Here is a 15,290-nt window from a genome sequence, read left to right as displayed (position 1 = left end):
CTGGGATTATTTCCCGCGCGGTTCTCCGAATGAAAGGGCTCCGCAGTTCGGCCTCTAGCGGCGTCTGTAAAGGGCCGTGTGGTGGGTGATTTGTAGCAGCCGATAAGTGAGGTTTGGAGAGCCGTTGCCTGCAGGTGTTCCTCTGCTGGAGGACTCTGTTATTATGGGATGCCCCTCAAACGTGTCTCCTCTTCTGCAGGCAGCATGTCCCGGTCCTCCGACAGCGAGGATGGCTGCTTCGTTGACATGGACACCGAGGACAGCGGGGTGGCACTAGCCGGTCACGGCGAGGATCCGGCCGTGGAGATGAAGGCGGGCGACGTCGCCGGAGCCGCGGATGGCTCCCAGCAGCCCGGGAGAAACGGCCAGACAGCGATGGGGGAGCTGCCGGAGGAGGTTCTGGAGTACATTCTGTCTTTCCTGTCACCGTATCAGGAACACAAGACTGCAGCCTTGGTGTGCAAACAGTGGTATCGCCTCATCAAAGGCGAGTATGTCAAACTGGGTGAGGCAGAGGCAGAGGTGGGCGATATGAGGGCGTTTTATCCTTATCGTGATCAATTATGTCACAATACGCATCATGAATATCGTCAGTGCTTGAGGAACTGAGCGTAATCAGGCCGGTTTAACTGAACGTGGCGCGGTGCAGTTTGTAAAACATTGAATAAAAGTCAGACAGTCACACACTTAAAGATGGTTCTTCAGGGGTTCTTCAGTAAAAAAAATGGTTTTTATGCAGAACCGTGGGCACTCGAAGAACATTTGGCATGATTAAATAGCTCTGCATCATGAAAGGGTTCTGTGTAGCACCCAAATATTGTTACAGCCTTGACTTCACAGCAATAGCCGCACCCTTTTCAAAAAGGTTCTGTATAGAACCAAATACAACACGTTCTCCATCAATCTGAAGCATCATTTCACAACGCACAGAACTGTTTAATCGTGCCAAGAGTTCTTCAAGGTCTTGATTCTACATAGAATCGTTTTCTTTGTTAAAGGAGCTTTGAAGAGCCGCCTTTTTTTAAGAGTGTAGGATTATTATTATTATTATTATTATTATTATTATTATTATTATTGTGTTTTTAATGTGGAACTACAGCTCTGTTCCAAATGATTAAATCTCAGCTAAATTTAATGATGCATGTCATGTATCGTGAAAGTGTCTTGAAGTATCGCGATGTATTCGTGCCATATCGCCGACCCCCAGCGTAGAGCTGCACTGTATATCGTCTCTGAATCCTTATCGTGATTTTTGTATAATCCTGATATAATCAAAGGTTCTCTATTTAATACTCAACATCTTTGCATGAAACTTTGAGATGTATATTGAGGTGTTTTGATGAAGGCATTAATGTGGTGCAGTCAAAGTAAATAATTTAAATTATTTTAATTTGGCTCCCGATTGGCGCCACCATCTGAGCGTTGGCCCCGTCATCAGGATTCGATCCCTGGTGATGCTGCAGTCGTCTGTAGCCTGGAGTCCAGGAGAGCCCAATCGTCCTCGCTCTCTCTGGGTGGGTAGGACGCCCCCCTCCCCTTCTCCCCCCATCACTCAATGCGATGCCAGTCAGCTCAGGCGTCTGTAGGCTGACGTAGCTGATTTGCCGGTCGGCGCTTTCGTCCGAGCACGTTCGGCTGTCCCGTGACGTCGCGAAAAGTAGCGGCGGCTGGTTTCACAGGTCTCGGAGGAAGCCTGTGCTGCCTTCACCCTCCGAGCTTTGGTGGCATCGTGTGATTGGGGGTCCTAACTAGCAGGTGGAACTGGAGACTAAATTGGGGAGAAAATCGGGGGAAGGAAAGTGTGATGTGCTCGTTCTTATTCCCTTTTTTTGGATCATCAACTGTCTTACTGTAAAGCACTTTGAAGTGCAGCTGCTCGTATGGAAGGGTCAACATAAAGATTCCTTTGATTCAGTCAAAATGTGCCGGGCTGCTCTTAGACTGTATTATTGGTCCCCAGGGCTTCGTGTTTTTGTGTATATGTGCTGCCGGAGGTATTGACACTACAATCTGTAGTAATGTAGTCGCAGTGCTGGTGTTGTTCTCCATCCTGCGCAGCTCTAATAGCCCGTCAGACCGTGACCCGAGTTTGGGTCGTGTTGTGCTCTCGGCGCTCCTCAGCTACCCTTTACGGCTCTTCGAAGGGCTTCACTGTCTCCTGTCGTGTCTCCAGGTGTGGCGTATCAGTGCTACCATGGGTTCCTGAAGGCAGTGCAGGAAGGAAACATCCAGTGGGAGAGTCGCACCTATCCGTATCCGGGGACGCCCATCACCCAGCGCTTCTCACACAGTAAGCTTCTTCTAAAAGTGATGTTTCCAGAGCAGATCACTGAAGAGACGCCGTCTGTTTATAGTTTAGAGCCCAGATTTGGGGAAAAACGGGTCGACTTTCAGTAGAAAAACAAACTGAGTTCAGCTTCTTTTATTATAAGGGTTTAAAATGACGTCACCGTCTATTAGACTGGAGAGAAGAGCTACAGCCTCACACGACGCCCAGCTTCTGAATGGAGCTTATGGAGTATGAACGTTATGGAGAACATGATGAGCGTTTCCGTTTGACGGGAGCGTTTACCAAAAATAAAAATAGAAATGTACATTTATTTCATGCAGTTACTGAATAATTTGCTTTAAGATTTGCTCACATTAATTCAGATGGACAAACCAAAACACACCCTGGAGAATAAGAGGGTAGGTGAACGCAAAAAGACGATGAAATTATTAATTATATTTAATATCATGCTGATTAATTGTCAGCAGCATGTCATGGGTGTGGTGCCCCAGGCTGCCAGTTACTTGCAGTTGTGCCGTCACAGCACACGAGTGTTTTAATATTTATTTTTGTTATTTATTATTTGCACAAGTTGCATACAAACAAGACACAACGACAAAAAAGAGGGAGTGTGCGGGGAAAGTAAAGGAGAAACAGCCCATAAATGGGCTTGTGCATGGTACTTTCCCACAAGGAATTAAAAAGATTATTAATTAAATATTAATAATAAAAAAAACAGGCAGACAAAATCACAGAAGAACACTAACGCACAGTTACAGTGAGAGTAGATGAGCTTCAGCCTGTATTTGAGGCCGTTTTGTTGCCCTGATTGATCGAATTCATCTGTTGGGTTAAGTTTGCTCACAACTTATAAACATCTGCTAGAACAACGTTGTAGAAGTGACTGATCTTCCGGTTTTCACGAGAGGCTACAGTCACTGATGGGTTGAGCCTTTGACTGTGTGTGATATACACTCACTGACCGGAACGTGCAAGACGGGTCGTTCTACAGAAACGTCCGCTGTTCTGCCTCTCCATAGGGGTCACTGGTGTCACTGACCGTCTCTGGTGTTCCACATAATAAATGAAACACCAGCGACGTTTTTAATGATCAATGCATTTTACAGAACATCAAACCACACGCTGTCCATCAGGGAACGTCCACTAAAATATGGAATTTAATCCATTTGGATTGTTTTTTCACAGTGACCTCAGAATAAAGTCGGTCACACCAGTGACGTCAGCTAAAAGCTTCATATGAGATCATGAGCTGAATGAGAAGATCTCTGAGAACTGAGAGACGCAGTGGACTCACCATGAGCTTTTCTCCATAGATCCTCAGACAACAGGTCAAAGGGGGTCGAGTGACGTCATCGGTGTGACTTTTATTACAAAACAAGAGATTTTCTGTTATGCAGTGACACCAGTGACTCGACTCCTGGAGACCACAACTCTCATTATATACAACCCCAATCCCAGTGAAGTTGGGACGTTGTGTAAAACATGAATAAAAACAGAAAACGATGATTTGCAAATCCTTTTCAACCGATATTCAACTGAACACACTACAAAGACGAGATATTTAATGTTCAAACAGATAAACGTTATTGTTTTTTTGCAAATATTGCCTGCCTGCAGTCCAGACCGTCTCCCATTGAAAATGTGTGGCGCATTATGAAGCTCAAAATACGACAGCGGAGCCCCCCGGACTGCTGAGCAACTGAAGCTGGACATCAAGCAGGAATGGGAAAGAATTCCACCTACAAAGCTTCAACAATCAGTGTCCTCAGTTCCCAAACGCTTATTGAGTGTTAAAGGAAAGGTGATGTAACACAGTGGGAAACACGCCCCTGTCCCAACTTCTCTGGAAGCATCAAATTCAAAATGAGTGAATATTTGCAAAAATCAATAAAGTTTATCTGTTTGAACATTAAATATCTCGTCTTTGTAGTGGATTCAACTGAATATCGGTTGAAAAGGATTTGCAAATCATCGTCTTCTGTTTTTATTTATGTTTTACACAACGTCCCAACTTCACTGGGATTGGGGTTGTATTTTGTAATATTTTACATTTGTTTTCTTTGTTGTTTAATGTGTATATTTCATGGTCAAGTAGAGATTATTGTACTTAAAATCGCAGAAAAAAATTACCCACCCAAGAAAGCTTGTAACCCAAAGCGACAGCAGGTTTGAGTGTGGAGTAAGAAAAGCGTCTGACACACACACACACACACACACACACACACACACACACACACACACACACACACACACACACACACACACACACCTCAGTCCTGCAGCAGTAGGTGAGGCTGAATTGGCCTCGGGTCTGTGAGGCGTCTGCGGTCTCCTGAAAGTCTGGGCGTCTGGCGGAGTGAGGCCGTTTCCAGCCGGGTTTTGAGAGAGAGCACCCCGCTCTCACACACTGCTTCACACACACACACACACACACACACACACACACTCTATTTCACGCAATGCAGCGTGAGGCGAATGTTCGCTTAGCGCAGATTCACAGCTGCGTTTGGGCTGTTCACACTTAGGGTTAGTTTAGGTGTGAAATGGTTCAGACGTCTGTACAGTGGTGGTGATGGGAACCAGGCGTCGCCATGACTACAACACAGATATAGACACTTTATTTACCATCCAGAACCACCAGAGAACCTACACGAGTCTTCTGAGCTTATATGGAATGTTGATGATGGAAAACAGTGGAAAATCTGGAATAATGAGTTTTCTTTGGGGACTATTTTGCCGCACAGCGCCCTGCATGTCTCCCTCCACCATGAATGGAGTTGAAGTTCTCTAAACTCTCATAAAACAGCGTCTCAGTCATCAGGCAGTGAATTCAGAACCAGTTCATGTAGGAACTTTCTGTAGGAGCTTTTAGAGGGACGTCTGGTTCCCATCACCACCATTGGGAACAGTTCTGACTCGGTAAGTTTATCTAGAACCGAGCGTTTCACACCAAACCGCTCTGAATATGTCGTAACTATTTAGTTATGCAGAAATTTTGGAAGGTCTGTGCCGCTTGAGCAGAATTCTTTCAAGTCTTCTTTAATAATTAATGAACATTTGATTCCTAATCAGGATTCGCAGCTCTGCACTCCGCAAAACGAGTGATAAATGCGTTTCCTGTGATTTTTCATATCAGCAGTTTCCTGGTTTCAGTGGCTCAGGTTTTAATGACGCTTTAAGAAGCTGATTCCTGTTTTATTTCCTGTTTTGAGGGTCTTACATTTTCATCCAGGCTCCCAGTTTCCTTCTTAAAGCTGTTCAGCTTCTCTTGATGTTGCTGCTCAGCTGTAATTCAGCTGTTAAAAGGTTCGTATCATGGTAAACGGTTTTAAAATGTTTCCAGTGATAAAACTGTTCAAATGATTGTGTTTTACTGTAAATGCAGTCCGTGCAATCCTTATGAAAACTGAGCTGCAAAAATACGAATTCCCTCTTTTTGAGACGTCGCATCTACATGCGTCCATGTATTCAGTCTATAGCACTTTAGCCTGGACTGGAATGAGGCAGCCAAGCAGAACGGAGGTCCTCTACATATCAGTCTTAAAGGGGCCTGTTTTAAGAAGAGTAGTCCATTGAAGAGAAGTTGAGAAATGGTCTTGTAAAAGATGATTATGACCGTTTTTGGTACGTGAAGTGACACAGATATGGTCCACTTGGGTCCAAAAATATGGAAAAGATCTCGAAAATGGCCCTTTTTTCATTTTCTGGCAGTGAAAGCTAGTTTTTAAATTTAATTACAATTTAAGCTTCCATTGATCGATTATTTGTTTGTTTGTTTATTTATTTAAAAGGCTAAATCTACAGTCAGATTTTAATGGCAGCAAAGCCTCAGTTGATATTTCAGGTGTGCTGTTATTTTATATGTAATTTTAATACAATTTATTTAATAAAATAAAATATTGTGTGTTTTGTGTTTTGTAGGTGCTTGTTATTACGACTCCAACCAGTCCATGTATGTATTTGGAGGCTGCACTCAGAGCAGCTGTAACGCTGCCTTTAACGACCTATGGAGGCTTGACCTAAACAGCAAGGAGTGGATACGCCCACTGGCTTCAGGTACACTCACCTGCGTTACTTACCGACGAGCTTTGGGCCGCTCGCCCCCGTTACTTACCGACGAGCTTTGGGCCGCTCGCCCCCGTTACTTACCGACGAGCTTTGGGCCGCTCGCCCGCGTTACTTACCGACGAGCTTTGGGCCGCGTTACTTACCGACGAGCTTTGGGCCGCTCGCCCGCGTTACTTACCGACGAGCTTTGGGCCGCGTTACTTACCGACGAGCTTTGGGCCCGCTCGCCCGCGTTACTTACCGACGAGCTTTGGGCCGCGTTACTTACCAACGAGCTTTGGGCCGCTCGCCCGCGTTACTTACCGACGAGCTTTGGGCCGCTCGCCCGCGTTACTTACCGACGAGCTTTGGGCCGCTCGCCCGCGTTACTTACCGACGAGCTTTGGGCCGCTCGCCCGCGTTACTTACCGACGAGCTTTGGGCCGCGTTACTTATCGACGAGCTTCGGGCCGCGTTACTTACCGACGAGCTTCGGGCCGCTCGCCCGCGTTACTTACCGACGAGCTTTGGGCCGCTCGCCCGCGTTACTTACCGACGAGCTTTGGGCCGCGTTACTTACCGACGAGCTTCGGGCCGCTCGCCCGCGTTACTTACCGACGAGCTTTGGGCCGCGTTACTTACCGACGAGCTTCGGGCCGCTCGCCCGCGTTACTTACCGACGAGCTTTGGGCCGCGTTACTTACTGACGAGCTTCGGGCCGCTCGCCCGCGTTACTTACCGACGAGCTTTGGGCCGCTCGCCCGCGTTACTTACCGACGAGCTTTGGGCCGCGTTACTTACCGACGAGCTTTGGGCCGCGTTACTTACCGACGAGCTTCGGGCCGCTCGCCCGCGTTACTTACCGACGAGCTTTGGGCCGCGTTACTTACCGACAAGCTTTGGGCCGCGTTACTTACCGACGAGCTTCGGGCCGCTCGCCCGCGTTACTTACCGAAGAGCTTCGGGCCGTTCTCCCGCGTTACTTACCGACGAGCTTTGGGCCGCTCGCCCGCGTTACTTACCGACGAGCTTTGGGCCGCTCGCCCGCGTTACTTACCGACGAGCTTCGGGCCGCTCGCCCGCGTTACTTACCGACGAGCTTCGGGCCGCTCGCCCGCGTTACTTACCGACGAGCTTTGGGCCGCTCGCCCGCGTTACTTACCGACGAGCTTTGGGCCGCTCGCCCGCGTTACTTACCGACGAGCTTTGGGCCGCGTTACTTACCGACGAGCTTCGGGCCGCTCGCCCGCGTTACTTACCGACGAGCTTTGGGCCGCGTTACTTACCGACGAGCTTTGGGCCGCGTTACTTACCGACGAGCTTCGGGCCGCTCGCCCGCGTTACTTACCGACGAGCTTCGGGCCGCTCGCCCGCGTTACTTACCGACGAGCTTCGGGCCGCTCGCCCCCGTTACTTACCGACGAGCTTTGGGCCGCTCGCCCGCGTTACTTACCGACGAGCTTTGGGCCGCTCGCCCGCGTTACTTACCGACGAGCTTCGGGCCGCTCGCCCGCGTTACTTACCGACGAGCTTCGGGCCGCTCGCCCGCGTTACTTACCGACGAGCTTTGGGCCGCGTTACTTACCGACGAGCTTTGGGCCGCGTTACTTACCGACGAGCTTTGGGCCGCTCGCCCGCGTTACTTACCGACGAGCTTTGGGCCGCGTTACTTACCGACGAGCTTCGGGCCGCTCGCCCGCGTTACTTACCGACGAGCTTTGGGCCGCTCGCCCGCGTTACTTACCGACGAGCTTTGGGCCGCTCGCCCGCGTTACTTACCGACGAGCTTTGGGCCGCGTTACTTACCGACGAGCTTCGGGCCGCTCGCCCGCGTTACTTACCGACGAGCTTTGGGCCGCGTTACTTACCGACGAGCTTTGGGCCGCGTTACTTACCGACGAGCTTCGGGCCGCTCGCCCGCGTTACTTACCGACGAGCTTCGGGCCGCTCGCCCGCGTTACTTACCGACGAGCTTCGGGCCGCTCGCCCGCGTTACTTACCGACGAGCTTTGGGCCGCTCGCCCGCGTTACTTACCGACGAGCTTCGGGCCGCTCGCCCGCGTTACTTACCGACGAGCTTCGGGCCGCTCGCCCCCGTTACTTACCGACGAGCTTTGGGCCGCTCGCCCGCGTTACTTACCGACGAGCTTCGGGTCGCTCGCCCGCGTTACTTACCGACGTGCTTTGGGCCGCTCGCCCGCGTTACTTACCGACGAGCTTTGGGCTTTAATTAACTGAACCTTTAGCTCCTGACCTCCAGGGTTCTCTGCTTGGCTTGTTCTGCAGATGAGATGTTTGTTTTTTATCCGTGCAGGTTCCTACCCCTCCCCTAAAGCTGGAGCGACACTGGTGATGTTTAGGGACCTGTTGGTCTTGTTTGGGGGTTGGACCCGGCCCAGCCCGTATCCTCTACACCAACCAGAGCGATTCTTTGATGAAATCCACACATACTCACCCTCCAAAAACTGGTGAGATGAATAAACCAAACTTCATCTGTAAAAAGGCCTCAGTTTTGTTTTTCACTCGTTCTGTTGAAATTCTGCAGTTAAATAAATATAAAAGTGGCATTGATGTATTTTTCTCTCTTTCTCAGGTGGAACTGCATCGTTACGACTAACGGTCCTCCCCCCATGGCTGGTCACTCGTCCTCTGTCATTAATAATAACATGATCGTGTTCGGAGGGTCTCTCGGAGCTCGCCAGATGTACGTAAACGGTCATTAACATCTTGAAGTGTCCAAACCAGACGTCTGCCTCCCATCAGAGTGCAGTACATTTACCTTCACGCTGTTTGAAAACGGCACCTGCCCTTCATTTAGTGTGAGAACGCCGTTAGAACACCAATAGAAACGCTCTGAAATAGCTTGGAGCAGAATCTCTTTACAGGAACTTGCATTGAAGGTTTTTCTGTAGTTTCCACTTTAAAGATCCTGTTTTTTTTCTTTGTACAGCAATGATACGTTGTATTTGTGTCTTTCCGGTTTCAGTCATTCTCATCTATCTATAGCTGCTCTACGCAGCGCAGAATTGAGTGTGTGGAAGTGAAAGTGCACCTCTGTTAGCTTGGGTCTGGTGTTGCATAGTGATTCTCACAGGTGATGTCGTTAATGTGAAGATAGAAATTTAATAACAGACTTTTCAGAAGAAAAAGTGTATTAATAACAATCAGATGCTGTGAAAACAAATAATGCATTCAGTTCTGAGGCACAGCTTAAAGATAGACCTTTAGAGGAGTGGTGGCTTCAGTAGTGTGTCTGTCTGTGTCTTGTCTGTCTGTGTCTTGTCTGTCTGTGTGTTTGTGTCTGTGTCTTGTCTGTCTGTCTGTGTGTGTGTGTGTGTGTGTGTGTGTGTGTGTGTGTGTGTGTGTGTACATATATCTATTCCGGCTTATCTTGTGTGTGGTGTATTTCAGGAGTAATGAAGTATGGGTGCTGGATCTGGAGCAATGGTCCTGGTCCAAGCCCACCATTAAAGGCCCCTCCCCCCACCCTCGAGGAGGCCAGTCTCAGGTCAGATTTTCCTCCACTTCATCTCCAATGAGGAAACAATTGTACTCATAGACTTTCATAGTCCCTGTTGGTGGACTGTGTCTGGTCCAGCTTCTCAAACCTCAGACGTGCGGTGAATGTCTCATTAACGCATCATGGCGTGGTGTTTTTGGCGTGTCGCTCGTCCCCTCCTCGCACCGTCTCTGTTTCTTTGTCTTTTTGTGGCTTCTGTTGAGAGAATAGTTTCTCCACACAGCTGTCAGAGTCCTCACGTTTGTCTGCTTTTGTCTCTCACAGATTGTCGTGGACGATGAGACGCTGCTCATTCTGGGAGGCTGCGGGGGTCCGAATGCGGTGAGGGTCACGTGTTTTCCGCCTACGCTGGCTGATGTCGTACACCTTCTGGCCTTTTTTCAGTACAGACTGAATGTTTGCAGAAGATGAATGAACAGAGGCATTAATGATTTAATGAAGTGAAGGAGGTTTTTCATTGATGGGTTTCAAAAACATGGTCAGAGTCTGGCCTCCTCCCGTCTCCCCCGTTACAGGCCTGCTGAACAGCAGAGGGCGCCAGTGAGCAAGTCCTCAATGAATGGGAGTGAATGGAGCGAAACGGCTAAAAACGAACAGTTAAAATAGCTTCTAAAAACTCACCAGAACTGTAATTTTAGACAGTAGAAGGACGTGTTTCACTAAAAAAGCAAAGAAAACTGACCTGCATGTTTCCTTTTTATACAGCAAATGGGTTTTGGGCAGCAGGTCGTAAACGTTACTGCTGCTGAGCGCTGATTGGTTGGCGAGCGGAGCAGCTCATTGGCTGTTCACTCACAGACATTATAAACGTACGAGGCCCCATTTTAAAAACTCCTATAACTCGAGTTAAAAGCTCTTAATAATCTAACAGCAGTGTTAAAATGTTTTGAGCTGTTTAGGAAATTAATTTCTTCTTTTAATGTTTAATCTTTTCTTAACCATGATTCTGCTGAAATGCTCCGTATGAACCCATTCGTTTTTCACTCGCTCGGGAGCGCCCTCTAGCTTTTGAGAGACCCGGAAGACGCTACAGATTGGAAGTTCTCTGTTAGGGATGCGGCGATGTGGAAACTGAGCCAGTTTTGATATCCAGTATCCTTCATGAGTCTGTCTGCTGTCGTCGATACGAAACTGAGACTGAATCTACCTGGAATAGCATTACAGAGGAAAATAAGGTCACAAATACAGTGAAGTGAATGAAATGCGGAGGTTTTAGCTCTCCGATCCATTTTTAAAGGAACTATTTGCTGATATCGATATAATTCCGATATTCCTGTGTATGATCGTGCATCCCTGCTTGGAACAGTGGTCCTCATCTCGATGTCCAGTTAATTAGTAGTCTCTGTTTTCCAGCTGCTGAAGGATGCCTGGCTGCTGCACATGGGCGCCCCCACGTGGTCATGGCAGCAACTGCGAGTGGAGAATGAAGAGCATGGAGCTCCTGAGCTCTGGTGCCACCCGGCCTGCAGGGTCTGTCTGTCTGTCTGTCTGTCTGTCTGTGGTTTTATAACAGCTTGATTGTTTTTTTTAGAACGTTATTCAGTGCCTCATGAAATACCAGCTTATTATCAGAACATGCATCCGCACTGGTTCATGTATTTTTAAAGCAATACTTGAAAACAAATAAAAGCCTGATGATGATTTATGGAATAACCGACTTTGCCTTCACATAAGGGGCCTCACAAGTTCCACCTTTTGGAAATGAAGCTTCATGGCCGCACTAAACTGAACTAATCTCTGCTCCTTTAGTTTGAGGCCCCTTATATCAACTCAGTGTCGGTTATTTCATGTAACGTCTTAACGTCTTCTCGTCTGCCGATCACTGATTTATATTTAAAGTATTGCTTTTTTTATGTGGGCTTAATTAAATGCTTATGCATGTGATTTGAAGAATATATACAGGAAGCGCTCAAAGTGTTTTTTGAAATAAATGTGTGTGTGTGTGTGTGTGTGTGTGTGTGTGTATATATGTATGTATGTATGTATGTATAAATAATTGATCAGTAGAATAGTTCACTTTTTTTATGCGCCTGTACTGTCTGTGGTTCATTGTAGCTTTTCATAGACGTGTGGAAACAGATAGACATCTGGAAGCGTCGTTTATATTGAGTTCATAAATGGGGTGTTTCATTATCTGTCATTATTTACAAAATTGTCTCTCTTTTTAGGTGGGTCAGTGTGTGGTGGTCTTCTCACAGGCCCCCTCAGGTCGAGCCCCTCTAAGCCCGAGCCTTAACTCCCGCCCCTCCCCCATCAGCGCCACGCCCGCCCCCCTGGGCCCAGAGCCGCCCTCACTACGCTCGCAGTCTCCAGTCCGCAGCGGTAGCAGCGGAGCGGCCGCCCTCGTGCTGGGCTCCGCTGAGGAGGCGCCCTGCGTCAACGGCCGCTGGGGGACGCTCCGCCCACGCCCGAGGGGCGGGGCCAGAGATGGAAGCCCCTCGTCTTCGTCTTCGTCCCAGCAGCCGTCTCCATTGCAGGCTCCAGACAGCCCTCCGCTTCCTCCACTGCTGAACGGCTCCTCCCCTTCACCTCGCACGAGCCCCTCCCAGGCCGCGTCCCCACCTTCCAGGCCTCATGGCCACGCCCACTTACCCACAGACTACGGCTGGGAGTCCCCGCCCCCTGCGGTGCCTCACGATCATCCGAGCACGAACGGGCTGCACACACCGCCCCGAACTCCGCCGGGCGCCGTTTCACCTGCCGCTCTCCGCAGAGGCCTCGAAGCTGTCAAAGCCCTTTCGTCTTCGTCTTCATCCTCCCTTCCATCCTCCTCTTCCTCATCTCTAGCCCAGCCTGGCGGAAGCTCCACCTTAAAAGCCCTCTCTTCGTCCTCACCATCCTCTTCCTCCGTGCCCCAGCCGGGAGCGAGCTCCGCCCCCAGCAGCACTCCTCCCGCCCCTTCCTCCTCATCCAGCCCTCCTTCGCAGGCCGGCGCTGCCGCCGACGGACACTCCATTCCGCCGATCGCGCGCCGACTCGGCCACCACCCGCCCCAGAGCCTCAACGTGGGCAAGCCGCTCTACCAGTCGCTCAACTGCAAGCCCATGCAGATGTACGTGCTGGACATTTCGCGAGCCAAAACGGACGCCGTGGTCTCCTGGAGGATCTACGGCAGCGGCGGGGCTCCCAGCGCGGTCACCGGACCCCCTGAAACGAGCCTGCACACAGTGGTCCAGGGCCGCGGCGAGCTGATCATTTTCGGAGGATTGATGGACAAAAAGCAGAACGTGAAGTACTACCCCAAAACCAACGCCTTGTACTTTGTGCGTGCTAAAAGGTAATGAGGCAAAGTGGACCTTGCAAGCAGTAGCCTATGAATTTGGCCGTTCTCGGACGGACCGGACAGACAGACAGACTGACCTGCCTTCAGCTGGGGAGCGGAAAGAATCGAGGAGGGAGAAAGGAAAGGAAAAAAGTGACGTCTGCCGTTCTTCTGTTTCCCAACACTAAACTCCTCTGCTCTCCCAGTTTGCGTAACTATGGTAACTAAGGAAACAAACACATTTCAACAAATATAAAGGACACTCTCTGATGACCTGTTTGTTGTTGTATGATTAAATGGTTCACCTGACCTCGACTCCGCGCGTGTGTGTGTGTGTGTGTGTGTGCGCGTGTGCGTGTGTGTGTGTGTGAGCGAGCGAGGAAAGAAAACGAAGGGAACGTTTCTCCGCTTCTTGCGCGTCTTCCCCGGAAGCGTCCGGGAGACGGGAGGCACAGAACGACTACCTTGCTTTTATATCTCACTTCCTGCCTGCATTGTTTACATTAAGCGTAAGTGTGTGTGAGGCGATGTGCAGCTGCCCTGTGACTGAGTGGAGTGAATGGCCGGTGTGTTTGTGGTGGTTGGTGTTTGGGGCGGGGTTCGAGGGGTGTGGTCTATTGCAGTGTACTCTAAACAAAGTGAAACAATAAAGGCCTCCATGTCTTAACGCTCTCCATTCGCTGCCTTTCAGTACCTGCTCTGCTTTCGCCCCACGATCCAGCCGCGTTCTGGGTAAAGCAGCTTTAGTCGGGCTGGATTGGAGAAAGCAGTGGGGCTTAAAGCGTGTCCAGAGTGCCAGCCTGGAAGGGGAATTACATCCAACTTTTCCGAATTTCTGGGCAATTACATCATCAGTCATTCAAAGCAGTGGCCAGAAATTCTTTTTAGGTGCGTCCACCGCATTAAAGGGCAGTTTGTTTTTGTTTTTTTTCCATTAATTGGTTAGGATTAAGTGAAATCATTGAGTGGTTTGAAAAGTTCTAGAGGAACTCATGATGGGAGCTGGATGTCCAAAGACTAATGCCTTTAAAAGAATTAGGCAATGACTACAACACAGATATAGACCCTTTATTTACCATCCAGAACCACCAGAGAACCTACACGAGTCTTCTGAGCTTATATGGAATGTTGATGATGGAAAACAGTGGAAAATCTGGAATAATGAGTTTTCTTTGGGGACTATTTTGCCGCACAGCGCCCTGCATGTCTCCCTCCACCATGAATGGAGTTGAAGTTCTCTAAACTCTCATAAAACAGCGTCTCAGTCATCAGGCAGTGAATTCAGAACCAGCTCATGTAGGAACTTTCTGTGAGGAGCTTTTAGAGGGACATCTGGTTCCTATCACCACCACTGGGAACGGTTCTGACTCGGTTAGTTTATCTAGAACAGAGCGTTTCACACAGAACCTCTCTGAATGGCTCTGATTACGTCTGAGCCAGTTAATTGTGCAGGATATGAGAATTCAGTGGCGTAAAAATTCTCACGTTTTCCTTCAAAAACAAACTTGCACTGGAGACTTTGTGCCTGCAGTGTTAATGTAGTGGATGTAAGGCTTGTTTATGTAGTGGTGGACTACACGTATACGAGTGGACTGGGCTTCGTTCAAACAGCCCAAAATAGACTGCAAGTCCGTTCAGTTTGGCTTGACTGGCCGGACAGCGGTGAGGCCTTGAACCACCGCCACTGATCAAGCTGAGCCGGAGCGAATCGGCCTGTCCGTTTGGTCCTCGGGGGTCTGTGGAGCAGATGTGACTGGTGTGTTCGTGAGCTCTGTGGGTTCTCTGTGCTGAGTTAGTGCTGATAGAGTTACACTGCATGGGTACGACCCATAAACACGGTGTAATCAGACGCGCTCAGGGGAGGAGTGGACTGGGCGTCACTGTGTTTATGGTCTAAATGTGTCCAGGCGTCGTGTGTAAAACATCCAGGAGGAATCTGGAGCCAAACCTGCTCCTGGGACCTCAAACTGACAGCTCACACAAAAAAAAACATCATTTTTTACTGTATTCATGTTTATTCATATTTATTCAAATGATATGCAGATTTTTCTAATAAGAAAAACTGTTAAGATCAGCCCGTTTCATTCATATGTACATGCTTGGTTCTTAAAGGGTTCTGTAGTCAAGGCAGTGTACCATTTAGAACCATTTCGTGCCTAAAACGTTCTCTA

The 15,290-nt window shown here is 48.9% G+C and overlaps 1 protein-coding gene across 1 annotated transcript in view; it reads left to right on the top strand.

Moving 5' to 3' along the window:
• Positions 1-13,791, top strand: part of fbxo42 (F-box protein 42) — a 17,539-nt gene extending 3,748 nt beyond the window's left edge. Inside the window, exons 2-10 of the mRNA XM_037532340.1 lie at positions 200-487; positions 2,174-2,290; positions 6,212-6,346; positions 8,652-8,805; positions 8,931-9,041; positions 9,749-9,845; positions 10,122-10,178; positions 11,211-11,327; positions 12,026-13,791. Coding sequence (XP_037388237.1) covers positions 205-487; positions 2,174-2,290; positions 6,212-6,346; positions 8,652-8,805; positions 8,931-9,041; positions 9,749-9,845; positions 10,122-10,178; positions 11,211-11,327; positions 12,026-13,138 — 2,184 coding nt within the window. The 5' untranslated portion in view covers positions 200-204 and the 3' untranslated portion in view covers positions 13,139-13,791. The remainder of the gene's footprint in view (positions 1-199; positions 488-2,173; positions 2,291-6,211; positions 6,347-8,651; positions 8,806-8,930; positions 9,042-9,748; positions 9,846-10,121; positions 10,179-11,210; positions 11,328-12,025) is intronic.
• The last annotated feature ends 1,499 nt before the right edge of the window (positions 13,792-15,290 follow it).

This window comes from Pygocentrus nattereri, chromosome 21 (genome assembly GCF_015220715.1).
Source record: "Pygocentrus nattereri isolate fPygNat1 chromosome 21, fPygNat1.pri, whole genome shotgun sequence".
Classification (NCBI taxonomy): Eukaryota; Metazoa; Chordata; class Actinopteri; order Characiformes; family Serrasalmidae; genus Pygocentrus; species Pygocentrus nattereri.
This window is presented reverse-complemented; position numbering and strand designations above follow the sequence as displayed.